General features: G+C 35.2%; 1 protein-coding gene across 1 annotated transcript in view; it reads right to left on the bottom strand.

Annotated features, from left to right (window-relative positions):
* The window catches only part of LOC149543244 (putative CoA ligase CCL7), a 105,934-nt gene extending 92,321 nt beyond the window's left edge, over window positions 1-13,613 (bottom strand). Inside the window, exon 1 of the mRNA XM_089798092.1 lies at window positions 11,494-13,613. Within this exon, the coding sequence (XP_089654218.1) occupies window positions 11,494-12,513 (1,020 nt within the window). The 5' untranslated portion in view covers window positions 12,514-13,613. The remainder of the gene's footprint in view (window positions 1-11,493) is intronic.
* Between the last annotated feature and the right edge of the window lie 321 nt (window positions 13,614-13,934).

Genomic DNA, 13,934 nt, shown 5'->3' with positions numbered 1-13,934 from the left:
TAACCCTTCAACTGTTCCTCAAAGTTTATCCAAAAGCTGATACATTGAACTCCATATATAGAACACAACATGAAATTAGACAATGTGAATCTAGGATATGATAGATTATACCTTTATGATGCTTCCTCTAGATCTGCAGTTGCACCACAAAATAAGAAACTGGGTGTCCATAGCGAATCATTTACCAAAAACTATCAACTGCACTATTAGCCACTAGACTTAGTCAAATCTTCATTCTGCCCTCCGTTTTGACCAATTCCGATCACATGAACATGGGTAATCATGTCAGTTATCATCTATGACAACATTTAAACTCCCTGAGAAGTGTCTCTTTTCAACAATTTCTCCCTTTGCATTAACGGAAACACTTAATGAAAAATGACTAAGTGTCAAAATCAGTTCCAAAACACTAACTCCTAAAAATGCAAAATTTATGTCTCCCCCTGAGCTGAACATGCATTTTTCACTGATCGATCTCTTCGCCTTCAACAGCAATGGCAAAGGTGTGGATCCACAAACCAAAATTCTATACCGAAATTCATATACATGTTGCATATATACAAAAAGAGTTTACCAACTTAAATTAACTTGAAGATATCTGAAAACGTGTTCTTCAAGGAACTCAAATCCTTGTCCCAACTCTGCTTTAGACTCTCCAAAATTTGAATCTGCCCACAAATTGCATAAGCAAGCATCTATGTTGATTGAAAATCAAATGGATCTTTTGTACAAAATGCTAACTCTGCTTCCTTCAATGCACTGAACAAAGTTCTTAACTTAGGAGCAAGTAGGCTTCTAAGTTCACCAATTCTGCCCACAGCTTTGTCCTTCTCAATAATTAAACTCTTTATCTTATCAATCAAAAAAGTAACATGTTTTTCATGACTATATACAGAAATTGTTAAGGGATCAAATATGTAAACAATTCTGGTAATTTCTTTTCATTATCCTTGACTAACTTCACAATGTCCTCAGAGCACTTTTTGGATAAGATAGACACGCCTTGTAAATATTTCCTCCTTCAGATAAAGCATCTTGAATGCTTTTCATACTGACTCCTAACAGCACAACTAATTGAATTTGTTACCTTCAAATTCATCCTTAACTCTAATCATTGCAGAATTCTCAAGAGATTCAAAGTGAGGATTTACCAGATTGATAAGGCCCTTCAATTGACCAGACAGAGTATCAGATGGATCTCTAATATAAGTTGGCATAATATTCTCCAAGACATCTGATGCAAGGCTCAATAACTATTATCCTCAATATTCTCCTAGATTTGTTGTCAAGTATGTGAATATACTCTCTAACCTGAACTGCAATTGGTCTGTTAGTATTCCATTAAATTTTGCCAATACCAGGAAATCCAGTCATGAAATATAATAATATGCACAGCATTAAGGTATTGTATTTAAAAGTTTTCTTTCTATCCTTCTTGGTCTTCACCAAGTTCTCCATCAACTAAGCTCTCAACACTTCACACTAATCATAATTTGCATTTTCCTTTACCATCTTGTATGCTGAGTATATAGGTGTGCTAGATACTGAAATTCCTCTAGTAGAATGATAGATTTTGTAACCTATAACCATAGCTGCAAATCTTACATAATCTAGAATGCAATCATTGATAGTCATTGCTCTCTTATCTCACAGAGAACCGGTAGCATCAATAACTACTTGGTTTTTAAATCTTTGATAGTTCTTAATGTAGGGACCTCATTAGAGGCATTAAAACCAGAACTTCCCTGACAACCTCCTTGGTGATCTTATAGGGTTTGTCAAGCCACACGAATTCTACATGAAACCTACTTAGCACATACCTAACCCACTCATCTTCATCAAAAGTTGGTAACCTAATAACTCGAGCTAGGTTTTTTTGTTCTAAGACTATATTCATCTTTGAGTTGTGAATTAACGGAAAGTTTGTCCAAATGGAGCTTTGTAATCGAAGAATCACCTAATTCCTCCAAATTTCCATGAATATAATCCCTACATCTTCCACATGCAAGACACTATAATGAACGGTCGAGAATGCCCTTGTGGATCATCCTCCATTGATTCATACAGGTGTTTTGTTACATCCCAAATTTTGACCTAATTTTAAATTTATTTATAGCCATTAGATGTAATGGATTTTCTTTCATAATCATGTGAAGAGAGTGGTTAAATATATCCATTGTATTCATTATGTTAACTGTTTAATGATGATGATCATTATCCATTGATTGTCATGTGATGATTAGCAATTGCTTGATTCTAGAATTATGGTTAATAATTAAATTCCTTATCTACATTAAATGTTATTATGGATTTATCATGGAACTTGTTATTATCGTGGAAATATTGCACGGGTGATTGCAGGAGAAGATGAAGAGGAGAAGCATTGCTAAACGAAATCAACGGAATGGGATACTAGCTTAGTACAATTATCGGGTTGACAGGTATGACCTTTAATTGTCTTGGTAAGGACCTAGCGACTTGAACATCAGGGTGCAATTGATGAACCCGCATGAGCTATTAAATAAACATTTAAAACATTAATTATTTTTAATTAAAAATAATGCATACCTCAATATGGTTTTTGGTTGACCTTTCCACCATATCATTATAACGTATATTTATGTACGTGCACATGGATATACGAATAAAGGTGACACCATAATATTAATTTTTTAATAAATAATATGATGCCACCTCAAAAGTACATCTACGTGCAAGTAGATAAATATATTATAATTATCCTCGATTTATAACCTTCAAATCTTTTTCCATATTTATTCAATTTCTTGCTAAAAACCGAAATGCACATTTGGCATACTTTATTGCCGATCAAGAAGCCAAGTCTCTTCTTTATGAGTTACAGCTTCTTGGAAGCCAAAGAGATTTCGAACACTTCCTTATATTATGAAACCATGAGAGACCATGAGGAGGAACATATCACCTGATATCTCTGCAACATATCACCTAATATCTCTGCAACATATCACCCGACATCTTTCCATACAACTCCCAATATCTCTACAATATATCACCCGATAACTCTCTACATGTTTCCTTGCAACGAGTTGCCCTTTCATTAGTATTTCTGTTGAAGACATGATTAAAAATCACATAGAGATTTTGCGCCTGAAGTAAATTTCGTGAAGGAACTGTCTATTAGCGTCCAACCAAAGCTCCAATATTTCTGAACTTACCAGGTTATGTGTTTGACTTACCATATCCAATCGATTTATAAAATATTCTTTTTATCAGATACCTCTGCATTGTATTTATAGTAGTAAGCTATAGACTCTAGGAATACCATCCTTGTTTGGTATCATAAGATAGTTCCTCCTTAAGTTAGTACTTCTCATGATAGGTCAATACCAGTTATTCATGATATGCTTTCACATCTTTATTTTTACTACTGAATGACAGTAAATATTTTGCAAAGATTATCTTTCTCAGGTCACAAATATGTGATATGATGAAAACATGTAATATTCTTATATCAAGTTGAGAATCAACAGACAGAGTCGATTGCTCTAAGATTCGAACACCTAGGACTCACCGGCTGTATAGCCATGGAAAATGTGAAGAGGTGAGATGGGAATCTGCAATAACATGGAAATAAAATTCAGACATGACATAACAATTCTAAATTAATTTCATTTAATAGCTCATGCTTGTTCATACTATTGATCCCCTATTGTCAAGTTAAGCGATGATGATCAGGTCATTGAACCCATTAAAAAACCTTGGTCAAGGACGTTAAAGGCATGTTTGTCATCTATGATCACTTGATGTCAGTAGTGCCAATTATTCAGACATGTCTGTCCATAACTGTGCGGACATTCTAAACACCGGAATGCTCAGGTGGCTGGACTAAAAATATCCCAAGCCTAATCTTGGGGTAGGGAGGGCCTTTCTAGTCAATAGATTGTGTGGGGATGAATATCAAGGTTGGGAGGTTAACCCTAAGCCAATGCTTCTCCTCTTACCGAAAGCCGAGGCTTGCAAAATCAATTAAAGACTCGCTAGATACTCCTCATATGTTCTTTCTATTTTATGTTATGCATTTACTTTACTTGTATGCAAGGAAAGATAGTAAATCGTTATTACAGTTATTTCAATTGATCGTTATTATAGTTATTTCAATTATGCATTATTACAGTTACTTCAGTTGATCGATGTTACAGTTATTTCAGTTAATCGTTATTATAATTATTTCAGTTATGCATTATTACAGTTACTTCAGTTGATCACTATTACAGTTATTTCAGTTGATCGTTACTATAGTTATTTCAGTTATGCATTATTACAGCTACTTCAGTTGATCATTGTTACAGCTATTTCAGTTGATTGTTATTATCATTAAAATTATTTGAGTTGGGTTTTGTTATCTCAGTTGATCGTTGGTAGTTAAAATCAGTTGATTTCTCATGAAAAGGAATTCAATATATTTTGTTTCAATAGTTAGTTGAGGAAAACTCTTTCTAGATCACCTTTATTTTGTTATGAAAATCCGTTTGTTAGATGTTCCTTGAATTTAGGTTGAGGGAACTTAGTAATATCAACTATCTCAAGTGTATCCATGATCAAAGTTGAAAGATTTCAAGCAATGCAGTAAAATACCTCTTTTCCAATGAACTAGGGTTTACTTGTATCACTTTCAACACTGACAATCTCACTAAATTTGCCTTCCAAAGTTCTTAAGCACTTCTCAATGTTCAAAGTGACAAATGAAATGATGAAACGCTTTTTTATCCCTTTGCACATCTAACTTTTACATGTATATTAATGCTTTGTACTCTAATTTGCTTAGGTGATTGGTTTTCTGCTTGTGATGCAAAAATCCTTCTACGAACATCAGGACTTTCTTCAAACATGTCTGCAACACCTTGATATATCTGAATAGAACATTTACATCCACGTATCAAGCTATATAAGGGGGGTTTTAAGAGTTTTCATGGAAGCTCCCCTATAGGCCAAAGGCCTACATTCAATTCTATAGAGAGATTCCCACACCAGGTTTAGGTGTGGATCAACCATTGACATCGATATCACCATTTCTCACCCATGTCCTACTTATTTGTTGTCTAACCTCATCCACATCAACTTTTTGTTCTTTTTGTCATTATTATGTCTATTGTTTCAATCCACCAAACCCTTCATGTTCATGTTAACAATTTTGCTTCTACAAAATTTTGCAATGTGTCCAGAATTGCTGCATTTGTAACACACTACATTTGATTGTCCATACCTATGGTTTATCTGATTTCCTCTTGATTCACTTTATTTAGCAATATGTCCAAAGTTGTTGCATGCATAACATCTAACATTCCTTCTGTAAGGAGTATTGTTCATTTTACATTCACTTGATTTGTACCCATGGTTGTTGCATTTAAAACACCGGCCAATAAAGGATGTAGCATTCACTCTAGTTTTGCCTTGTGCAACTGTATGACCAAATTTATTGCATACAAAAAATCTACCATTGAAATTTTGAGCATTAGGTTGTCTTGTCGAGGACTTCTTGGGATTGTCATTCTAATTGTCCATTGAGGGATTTCTTTGACCTGATCCACAGCTCTCTCCTTTCTCAAATCCAAGACCTTGGGTATTGCCTTTCATCCTTTGACTTTCAAGAAGCACATCCAGCTTAGCTGAACTGATCATGAATTCCTCCTTGTATTCATTTGCAGTAGCAAGTTCATTCCTCAAGATATCATTCACCCTTCCAAGTTCTTCCTCATTACGTATGGACTCTTCTAGATCAAGTTGTAGTCGCCCAATCTCACAATTCAATCTGTGACATTCAACCAGATCTTTCTTTCAAGAATTTCTCAAGATTCTCTTCATTCTTTTTCCATCCTTCAATCTCATTAGTCAGCTTCATCACCATAAATTCCATCTCATGTTATAGAATTTATTTGACTTCTGCAAGCTGCTCACATTTATCTGACTTCTCCTTCAAGGCTTGAGTATCATTATTTGAGCCTTCTTTCCCCTTTAGCTGCTCAACAAGTTCCTTCCTCTTATCCATGAATTTGTTCAATTTCCCTTTCAATGATTCAATGAAACTTTCTGCTTCCTTGAGACTCTTCCTTAATTCCATGACTTCAGCTATAGACTGATCAAGATCTTCAAGTACAACCAGTAAGTATTGTTGAACATTGTTTGAATCCATTGAACCACCTATCAGGATCTTCCTCAAGCTGTTAGACTTCCTCTGAAGCACAAGGCTCTGATATCAATTGTTGGTATTAAGGAACACTAAGAGGTGGAGTGAATCAATGTAGTGCAATTTTTAACCTTGATAAACTGCATCTTTAACCATAAACCACATGCAATGCAAATTGAAGTAGTGAAGCTTAAAATAAACATCCACAACACCATAACACCCAAGATTTTTATCATGGAAACCCCATTAGAAGAAAAACCACGGTGGGGACAGTTCCCACAAATAAAAAATACTCAACTAAAAGTATTTAACCCTGTTGAACATTTACAAAATGGAATGCACGTGCATTTGGGCTCACTACCTAGAGCCCACTGCTCAATTACAAAAGGCTTCCTGCCTATGTGATAATTACAAAGTCATAAATAGCTTGAACTGATTTTCAGCAACTACAAATGCCAAGGAAAGTTCCAATCAGACACAAGATACTGAGTCAATACACTTTATGCTATATCTCTGATCTGCTATTACTTGAGCCTCTAATCAATATACTTCGCACATCAACATATATCATGCAAACCAAAATGATCGACCAAATTGATCTTATATATCTGCTACATTAGTATTCATCATCCACTGGTCAGCCTCATGAACATTTCTCAAGGTAATGAAATGTGTATAGCTGTTGATCAAATCTAAGTGTAAAACATAATGTGGACCACAAATAAACACTCACATGCTATCCCATGTCAGCTCAACATCCTCGAACTCAAAAACAAATCATCAAAATTAATCCAAAAGATCCACATAAGGATCTACTAAACCCTTCAGTTGTTCCTCATAGTTTATCCAAAAACTGATACACAAAACTCCATATCTCGAACACAACATAAAATTTGACAATTCAAAGCTGGGATATGCTAGATTATACTTTATGATGCTTCCTCTAGGTTCATACCGAAAACTGTCAACTGCACTATTAACCACCAAACTTAGCCAAATCTTCATTCTGACCTTCGGTTTGACCAATTCCAATCATGCAAACATGGGGAATCATATTATTACATCTCAATTTTCGATCCAATTTAAAATGTTCATATAGCTATTGAGGTTCACATGAAGTCTGTTGACAGTTAAATTTGTTATAATCCTATGAAATGGTAAGATGGTTAGTCGTTATAATTTCATATGAAGATAACATACTAGTTGATTATTTATTATGAATTCATGGAACTAAAAAGGCAGTTAGCTGTTATGGTTATTTATGATTAATAACTTGTTATGGTAATATGATTTAACTGCAAAAAATTTCTTTGTAGGGAGCACATCAAAGGGGTGGAAGCTTTGTCAGAAAAGAATTGGGCACAGAAGCATCACCATCACTAAGCAAATGGGTATGAATCGTGAATCACCATGGTTGAGGACCTAACGACTGAATAACAGGATACACAAATCGGACACGCATGAGCTATTAAATAAACATTTAAAATATTAATTTTTTTTAATTAAAAATAATGCGTACCTCAAATGGTTTTTGGTTGACTTTTCCACCACATCATTTTAATACAGATTTATGCACGTACACATAGATATAAATAAAAGATGACATCATAGTATTATTTTATACAAGATTTTATCTATTTAATACGTACATTTAATGCATGTACAAGAAGATAAAATAAATCTTCTAAGATGAAACGTGTATTTAGATATACATATTTAAAAGGTACAACCTTGGATAAACAATTACCATGTGCCATCTTAATAAGATATATTTACGTGCAAGTAAATAAATATGTTTATAATATTCTTTTGACTTATAACCTTCAAATTTCTTTCCTTATTTATTCAATTCTTTACTTGAAACCAAAATGCACACTTGGCATATTATATTGGCATTCAAGAGCCAAGTCTCTTTTTTATAAGTTACAGCTTCTTGAAAGCCAGAGAGACTTCGAAAACTTCTTATATTATGAAGCCGAGAAAGAGACCATGAACATATACATATCACCCGATTTCTTTTCCACGTATCACCGTTACCTCTGCATATTTTCTACACCTGATATCTCTGCAATATAATACCCGATAACTCACTACATTTTTCCTTGCAACGATTTGCCATTTCATTAGTATTTTTGCTGAAGTCATGATTGATAATCACATAGAGATTTGCACCTGAAGTAAATTCTATGAACGAACTGAATACTAGCATCCAACAAGACTCCATTTTATTTCCAGAGTTTACCAGCTTATGTGGTTGTCCATATCCCAAGCATTGCAATATGTTTTATTATCAGATATTACTGCATTTTTTAATATTATAGCACTAAGATACAGTTCCAAATTTTGATGCAAATCATCTTGTTTAAAATATCATCAGTTAGTCCCTCTCTAGGACAAAATTGATTATGATGAATAAAAGCCAAGTATCCATGACATGTTATCATATTATATTTATGCCGTTGAAAGTCAGAATCAAATGGTATTTATTATGCTAGTCTTAAGATTATATTCTCAGGTCACAGAAATGTGATTCGCTGAAAAACATGTAACATTCTTATATCAATTGAGAATCAATACAAAGAGCTCGTTGCTCTGAGATTCAAACACCTAGGACTCACCCGACTATATAGCCAAGGAAAAGGGTGAAGAGGTGAGAGAAAAGAATCTGCAATAACATGAAACAAAATCAGATATGACATAACAATGTTTATCATTTTTAAAAGGAATCATTTAATAGCTCATGCATGATCATGTTTATTATTTTCTCCTATTGTCAAGTCGAGTGGTGTGATTTGATACTAGGATGCTCAGTGGCTGACAAGGTTTTCCATGTCTATTCCGGGTAGGGAGGGCCTTTCTAGTTAAAGAAAGTGTGGAGATAAGTTTAAGGTCTGTGGTTGGGTGGTTAAGCCCCTGACAATGTTTCCCCTCTCCACGAGATGTCAGGACGTGCATCAAATAAAAATAAGTTGAGCATTCAAACATTTATTGGTAACAAGTATTTTTACTTTTATGATATTTATACAAGTAGAAGATATGACGGAGTAATTTATATCGTTGAATTCGATTATTCCCTTTGACGAAAGCAACCTTTCTCGTCAATGTAATTGGTAACCATTGAGATAGGTTGAGCTTCCAACTGAATTATGGAATATATCTATTGGATTGTTATTTCAGTCTCTCATTTATAAGAATAACGATTATGAGCATATCTTCTAATCTTACGTTATTGCCACATTTAGCTATAGGAAGAAAAGAAATGAAACAGACGTATCTGACACCTCAAATGATACAATGGTATCTGATGTCCAAAATGATACAATGGTATCTGATGCTCTAAGTGATACAGTGGTATCTGATGCCCTAAATAATACAATGGCATCTGATGCCCTAAATGATCCAATGGTAATTGATGCCCTAATTGATACAGTGGTATCTGATGCCCTAAATGATCCAATGGTAATTGATGCCCTAATTGATACAGTGGTATGTGATGCTCTAATTGATGTAGTGGTATTTGATGGTAATCATCATTTGATCCTAAGTAGTATTTGTGGACTAACTTGGGTGTTTGCAGAAGCATCCTTAGATTGATTTCGACTTTGAATTCCAAAATATGTAGATTTTAATTTCCATAGTAAATTCATTGATGGTGTTTTCAATTCTTAATCATGAAGTTATGTTTAACTAACTGTAACCATTAATCTCATTCACATGAACGTAACTGATATAACTATCTTCCTATGAAAATGAAGTAATAACTATATTTCTTAAAACATGTTAGTTGTTAATTAAGACCCAGGAAAAAGTGGTTGTTACACATATAGTTGTCATCAATGACAACATCTAAACTCTTTGAGCAGTGTCTCTTGCCTACAGTGTAGTGGGAAAAGATACCAAAAAGCATAAATTGCCACAAAATCAGAAGGAAACCTTTGGAGAAGTCTCCATCAATGAAAATCATCTGCTTTAAATGAAAATCAAAAATAGAAATGCAGGCCTTAATAGATTTAAGCGGCACCCATAACTTCATAGTAACCAATTTTTGTACAAAAGAGATCTCACAATAGAGAAAGAGCATTGCATCAAGTTGGTGTCCAATTACATATAAAAATGCTTTGCAGCAATCACTAAGCCCCACCAAAACAAACAGGCAGTACAATAAAGTATAAACAAATAAAATCCACAAGATTGTTAGAAACCAATGATATGCATGATGGTTAATCTTCCAAAAGTTCTTGTAACTAATTCTTTAAAGTACAGATATCATCTACCATAGTTCATAGAAGAATTGAAAATGGGATACTATTCTTCCTAGTTGAAGATAGGCCTAAATTAGGGGCAAAATACTAAATAGTCATGCCTTCTGCATGACAGGTGATAGGGTCCTCTAGGAAGGAAGCTACAAGACTCCTCTGATTCGTGTTAACATCAACAAATCAATTACTAATAAAAGAAACTCTTTATCTTCATCCTCACTGCAATTCTGTGCAATTTGCAATTTCATTGCACTCAACCGTTTGGCATACATTGTGTTTGTGATTGAGCTTGCTTCTGTATTGCAAAATTTCTAATTGCATAAGCATGATGTTCAGATCAGTTATACCTACTACCTAATATGTCTCGCTAGTTGTAATAAAAGCCTTTATAGCAGAGTCAAACTTTGCTAAAGCATGCACTGTATTTGGAGGCACAAGTATTTATTTACCCTATATTGGTATCTTGAATGTCACATGTTCGATTTTTGGGGGATCGTCTAGCTTGCAAATCTTAATAGTAGCAATAGACAAGTAGAATATTATCTCAAATCCTTTCTGGCTATTGGGTAATTGTTATTGGTTTATAATTTTATAAACATACCCAAGCTTGCCCATATCATGTTCACATCAACTTCACTGCTTGGTTACCCCTAAAGCAGATGTCAAACCCTCAGTATGCCCCATGTTTTGTTTAAGATTAGGTCTTTCAAAGAATACAATATTTTACCAGAAAAAATTAAATTTATTGCATTGTTTTCCATAAAGAAGATGATCCCTTAACATGCTCCACTGATTTAAATACTTAATGTTAATGTGAGACGAGTTCTTGCACGCAGGTTACCAAATTTCACAATAATATAACAAACAGATTTCAAGCTGCTATTGTCTAAAGACGCTTAGAATTGCTCAAAATGGAATTCATAACTTCGTTTTCTATGACCATAGGCAAGGTACCGGATTAGGGTCTTGAGGAAGATTCCCATATTCTTATTAAAGGTGATGTGCTTGCAGAAAAGAATGTTAAACAACATTGGTGTAAAACTCTGGAAAGATGGAAACCACGTAACTCACCTGAAGAATAGAGGCTGTAGGGATATTTGTTGCACTCTCCTCCATGACATCGCTTCCAAGTGGTGCAGCTCCACTGATGACCTCCTTGAGAGAGGACAGATCATATTGTGCAAGAATTTTCTTGTTCTTTGCAAGTGCAATCACAATGGGTGGCACTATAGGCAAGTGTGTTACCTTGTACTCTTGAACGATCTGCAGCATCCGCACAAAATCAAATTTGCCCATGGAAACCACAGTATTTCCTCTTTGAAGCTGACCAAGAGTGACAATTGCCAGGCCATATACATGAAACATTGGAAGGAGGCATAACCAAGTCAAGTGCCTCTCACCTCTGGCTTCTTGATCTGTGCACACCATCGAGGCAGATGCCATAAAATTCCTATGAGTCAAAATCACCCCTTTGTTGATCCCAGTAGTCCCAGAGGAATACAAGAGTGCAGCTGTATCCCTTTGCCTGATTCGAACCACGGGTGGACTCTTGTTGGCTCCCATGTTTAATACTTCAGAAAAGCAAGTGATTGGTATACCTGACTTAGACCCACTGAGATCAACATCCTTACGAGATCCTATAATTATGGTGGGTAAGCCCAGATCCTGGACTTTACCCCAGAGCTCAGGGACTGTAACGATGAGCTTGGTCTTTGAATCCTGCACCTGTTTGTTAACTTCCATAGCCGTATACAGAGGATTCACGGTGGTTGCCACTGCCCCAATTGATATAATTCCCAGAAAGCAAAGAGGAAAATTAATGGAATTTGGGGCAAATATGAGAACCGCATCTCCCTTCGTGATACCAAGTTGATATAATCCACTGCCCACCTGGTGTACTCTCTCCTGGAAATCTTTGAAAGAGAGTTTCTCCCCAGAATCAGCATCAATCAATGCTATTTTGTGAGCATAAGCTGCTGAAGTCCTAAACATGAAAGAGACTAGGTTTGCATGCTCGTCCTTTGGAAGTACCAATGGAGGCCTTAGGGATCTGAATATTCCATCCTTCCCATAACCGCACTTTTCCATCATCTTTTATTATGTGTAGCAGTCACTGCGTAGATGAATATTCTACCAGCTTTCAAATGGAATGATTGAAGATGGATTCCAAATCACAAGAATTGTATGAGAGGTGCGTGATTACCCACGCCAGACTTGTGGGATTCGAACAAGACGCGTAGATTAAAACTATGAATTACGCACGGCGTTTTCTAAAATTATTTTTGGTGTTTTTAGAGTTATATGTCGTTGTTTGCTATTCTGTCGTTTGTTTGGCTATGACGTTAAATGGAATCAGATCTTATCGTTTTGTAAGGGCAGTATAGGAAGAGAAAAACTGTTCAACTATTTCAATCACCAGGAAACGTTTTTCAGGAAAACGTGGTCAACAATAGATTAAACAGTAAGCTCTTAAGTTTTATTGCTTGGTATTTGATAGGTAGATAAAATGAGGTTTGTGATCCAATAGCAAACTTTGGAACTGTAGGATTCAGTTAGGGGCGGTTCATATAAATAGTTGTTGCCTCAATTCCATTATTTTTCCATTTTATGCTGAGTGGCAGGAATGGAGTTTGTTCTCTGTGGTTGATTTTAGTTTTATGGGTCTCTTGTAAACTATACTGTCTGTAGTTAGCAATTTAGGAGCAGGGTAAACCAAAAACAACGCAACTTACCTTTCAAATGGAGCCACACTCATATTCATTGAGTCTTGATTAGCAAATTGTAAGCGGTATGTACAGATTTAATCCGCGAGGGCAGCCGCTCATCTTAATTCCTTGTAATATGTTCAGTCGTTCCACATATGTCCATGTATTTGATTTTGATTCTATTTCTCACTGGTACTGGTAATACGAAAACACTATGTTACCGCATGTACATCCATGTAGCACTCATGCCGAGATTTTTTGTTCACTTAGATATTGTCTCTAAACCATGTAATCCTAGCAAATGCGTCCACCGGGAAAGAATTGAAACTATCCAGTTCAGTTTTCATCAACAATGATACCATATAGTAGGTTCTCATTGTGTTTTATGTGTTGAACCAACTCATCCTTACTGAAGTAAAAGACAGACCAAAGCATAAAACGTTTTTCTGGCTGGATAGGTAAAACAAAGAATAACTTATGCGTCATGATAGTGGAAGTTCCAAGAAAAGAATATATGCGGTTTGTGTAAAACAAAGCATAACTTACGCGTCATGATAGTGGAAGTTCCAAGAAAAGAGTATATGCGGTTGAAAGAACTCGCAGACACCCCTCAATAGAGTAATATCAAATTGTTTAAACGTGTAGCCAGTTCCGCATCAAATCGAAGAAAAAAACCATGAATGAGAAAATATTGATAAGTAAGAGATAATTTCCACAGCTAGTCAAATTGTGATATGAATATCAGGATTTAACTGTGTGATTTTGAGTCAAACTCGATGACCCATGTTTTTAACTTCAATTTTAACG

Source organism: Cupressus sempervirens, chromosome 8, assembly GCF_028749045.1.
Source record: "Cupressus sempervirens isolate cs-2001-9-10 chromosome 8, ASM2874904v1, whole genome shotgun sequence".
Lineage (NCBI taxonomy): Eukaryota > Viridiplantae > Streptophyta > Pinopsida > Cupressales > Cupressaceae > Cupressus > Cupressus sempervirens.
This window is presented reverse-complemented; position numbering and strand designations above follow the sequence as displayed.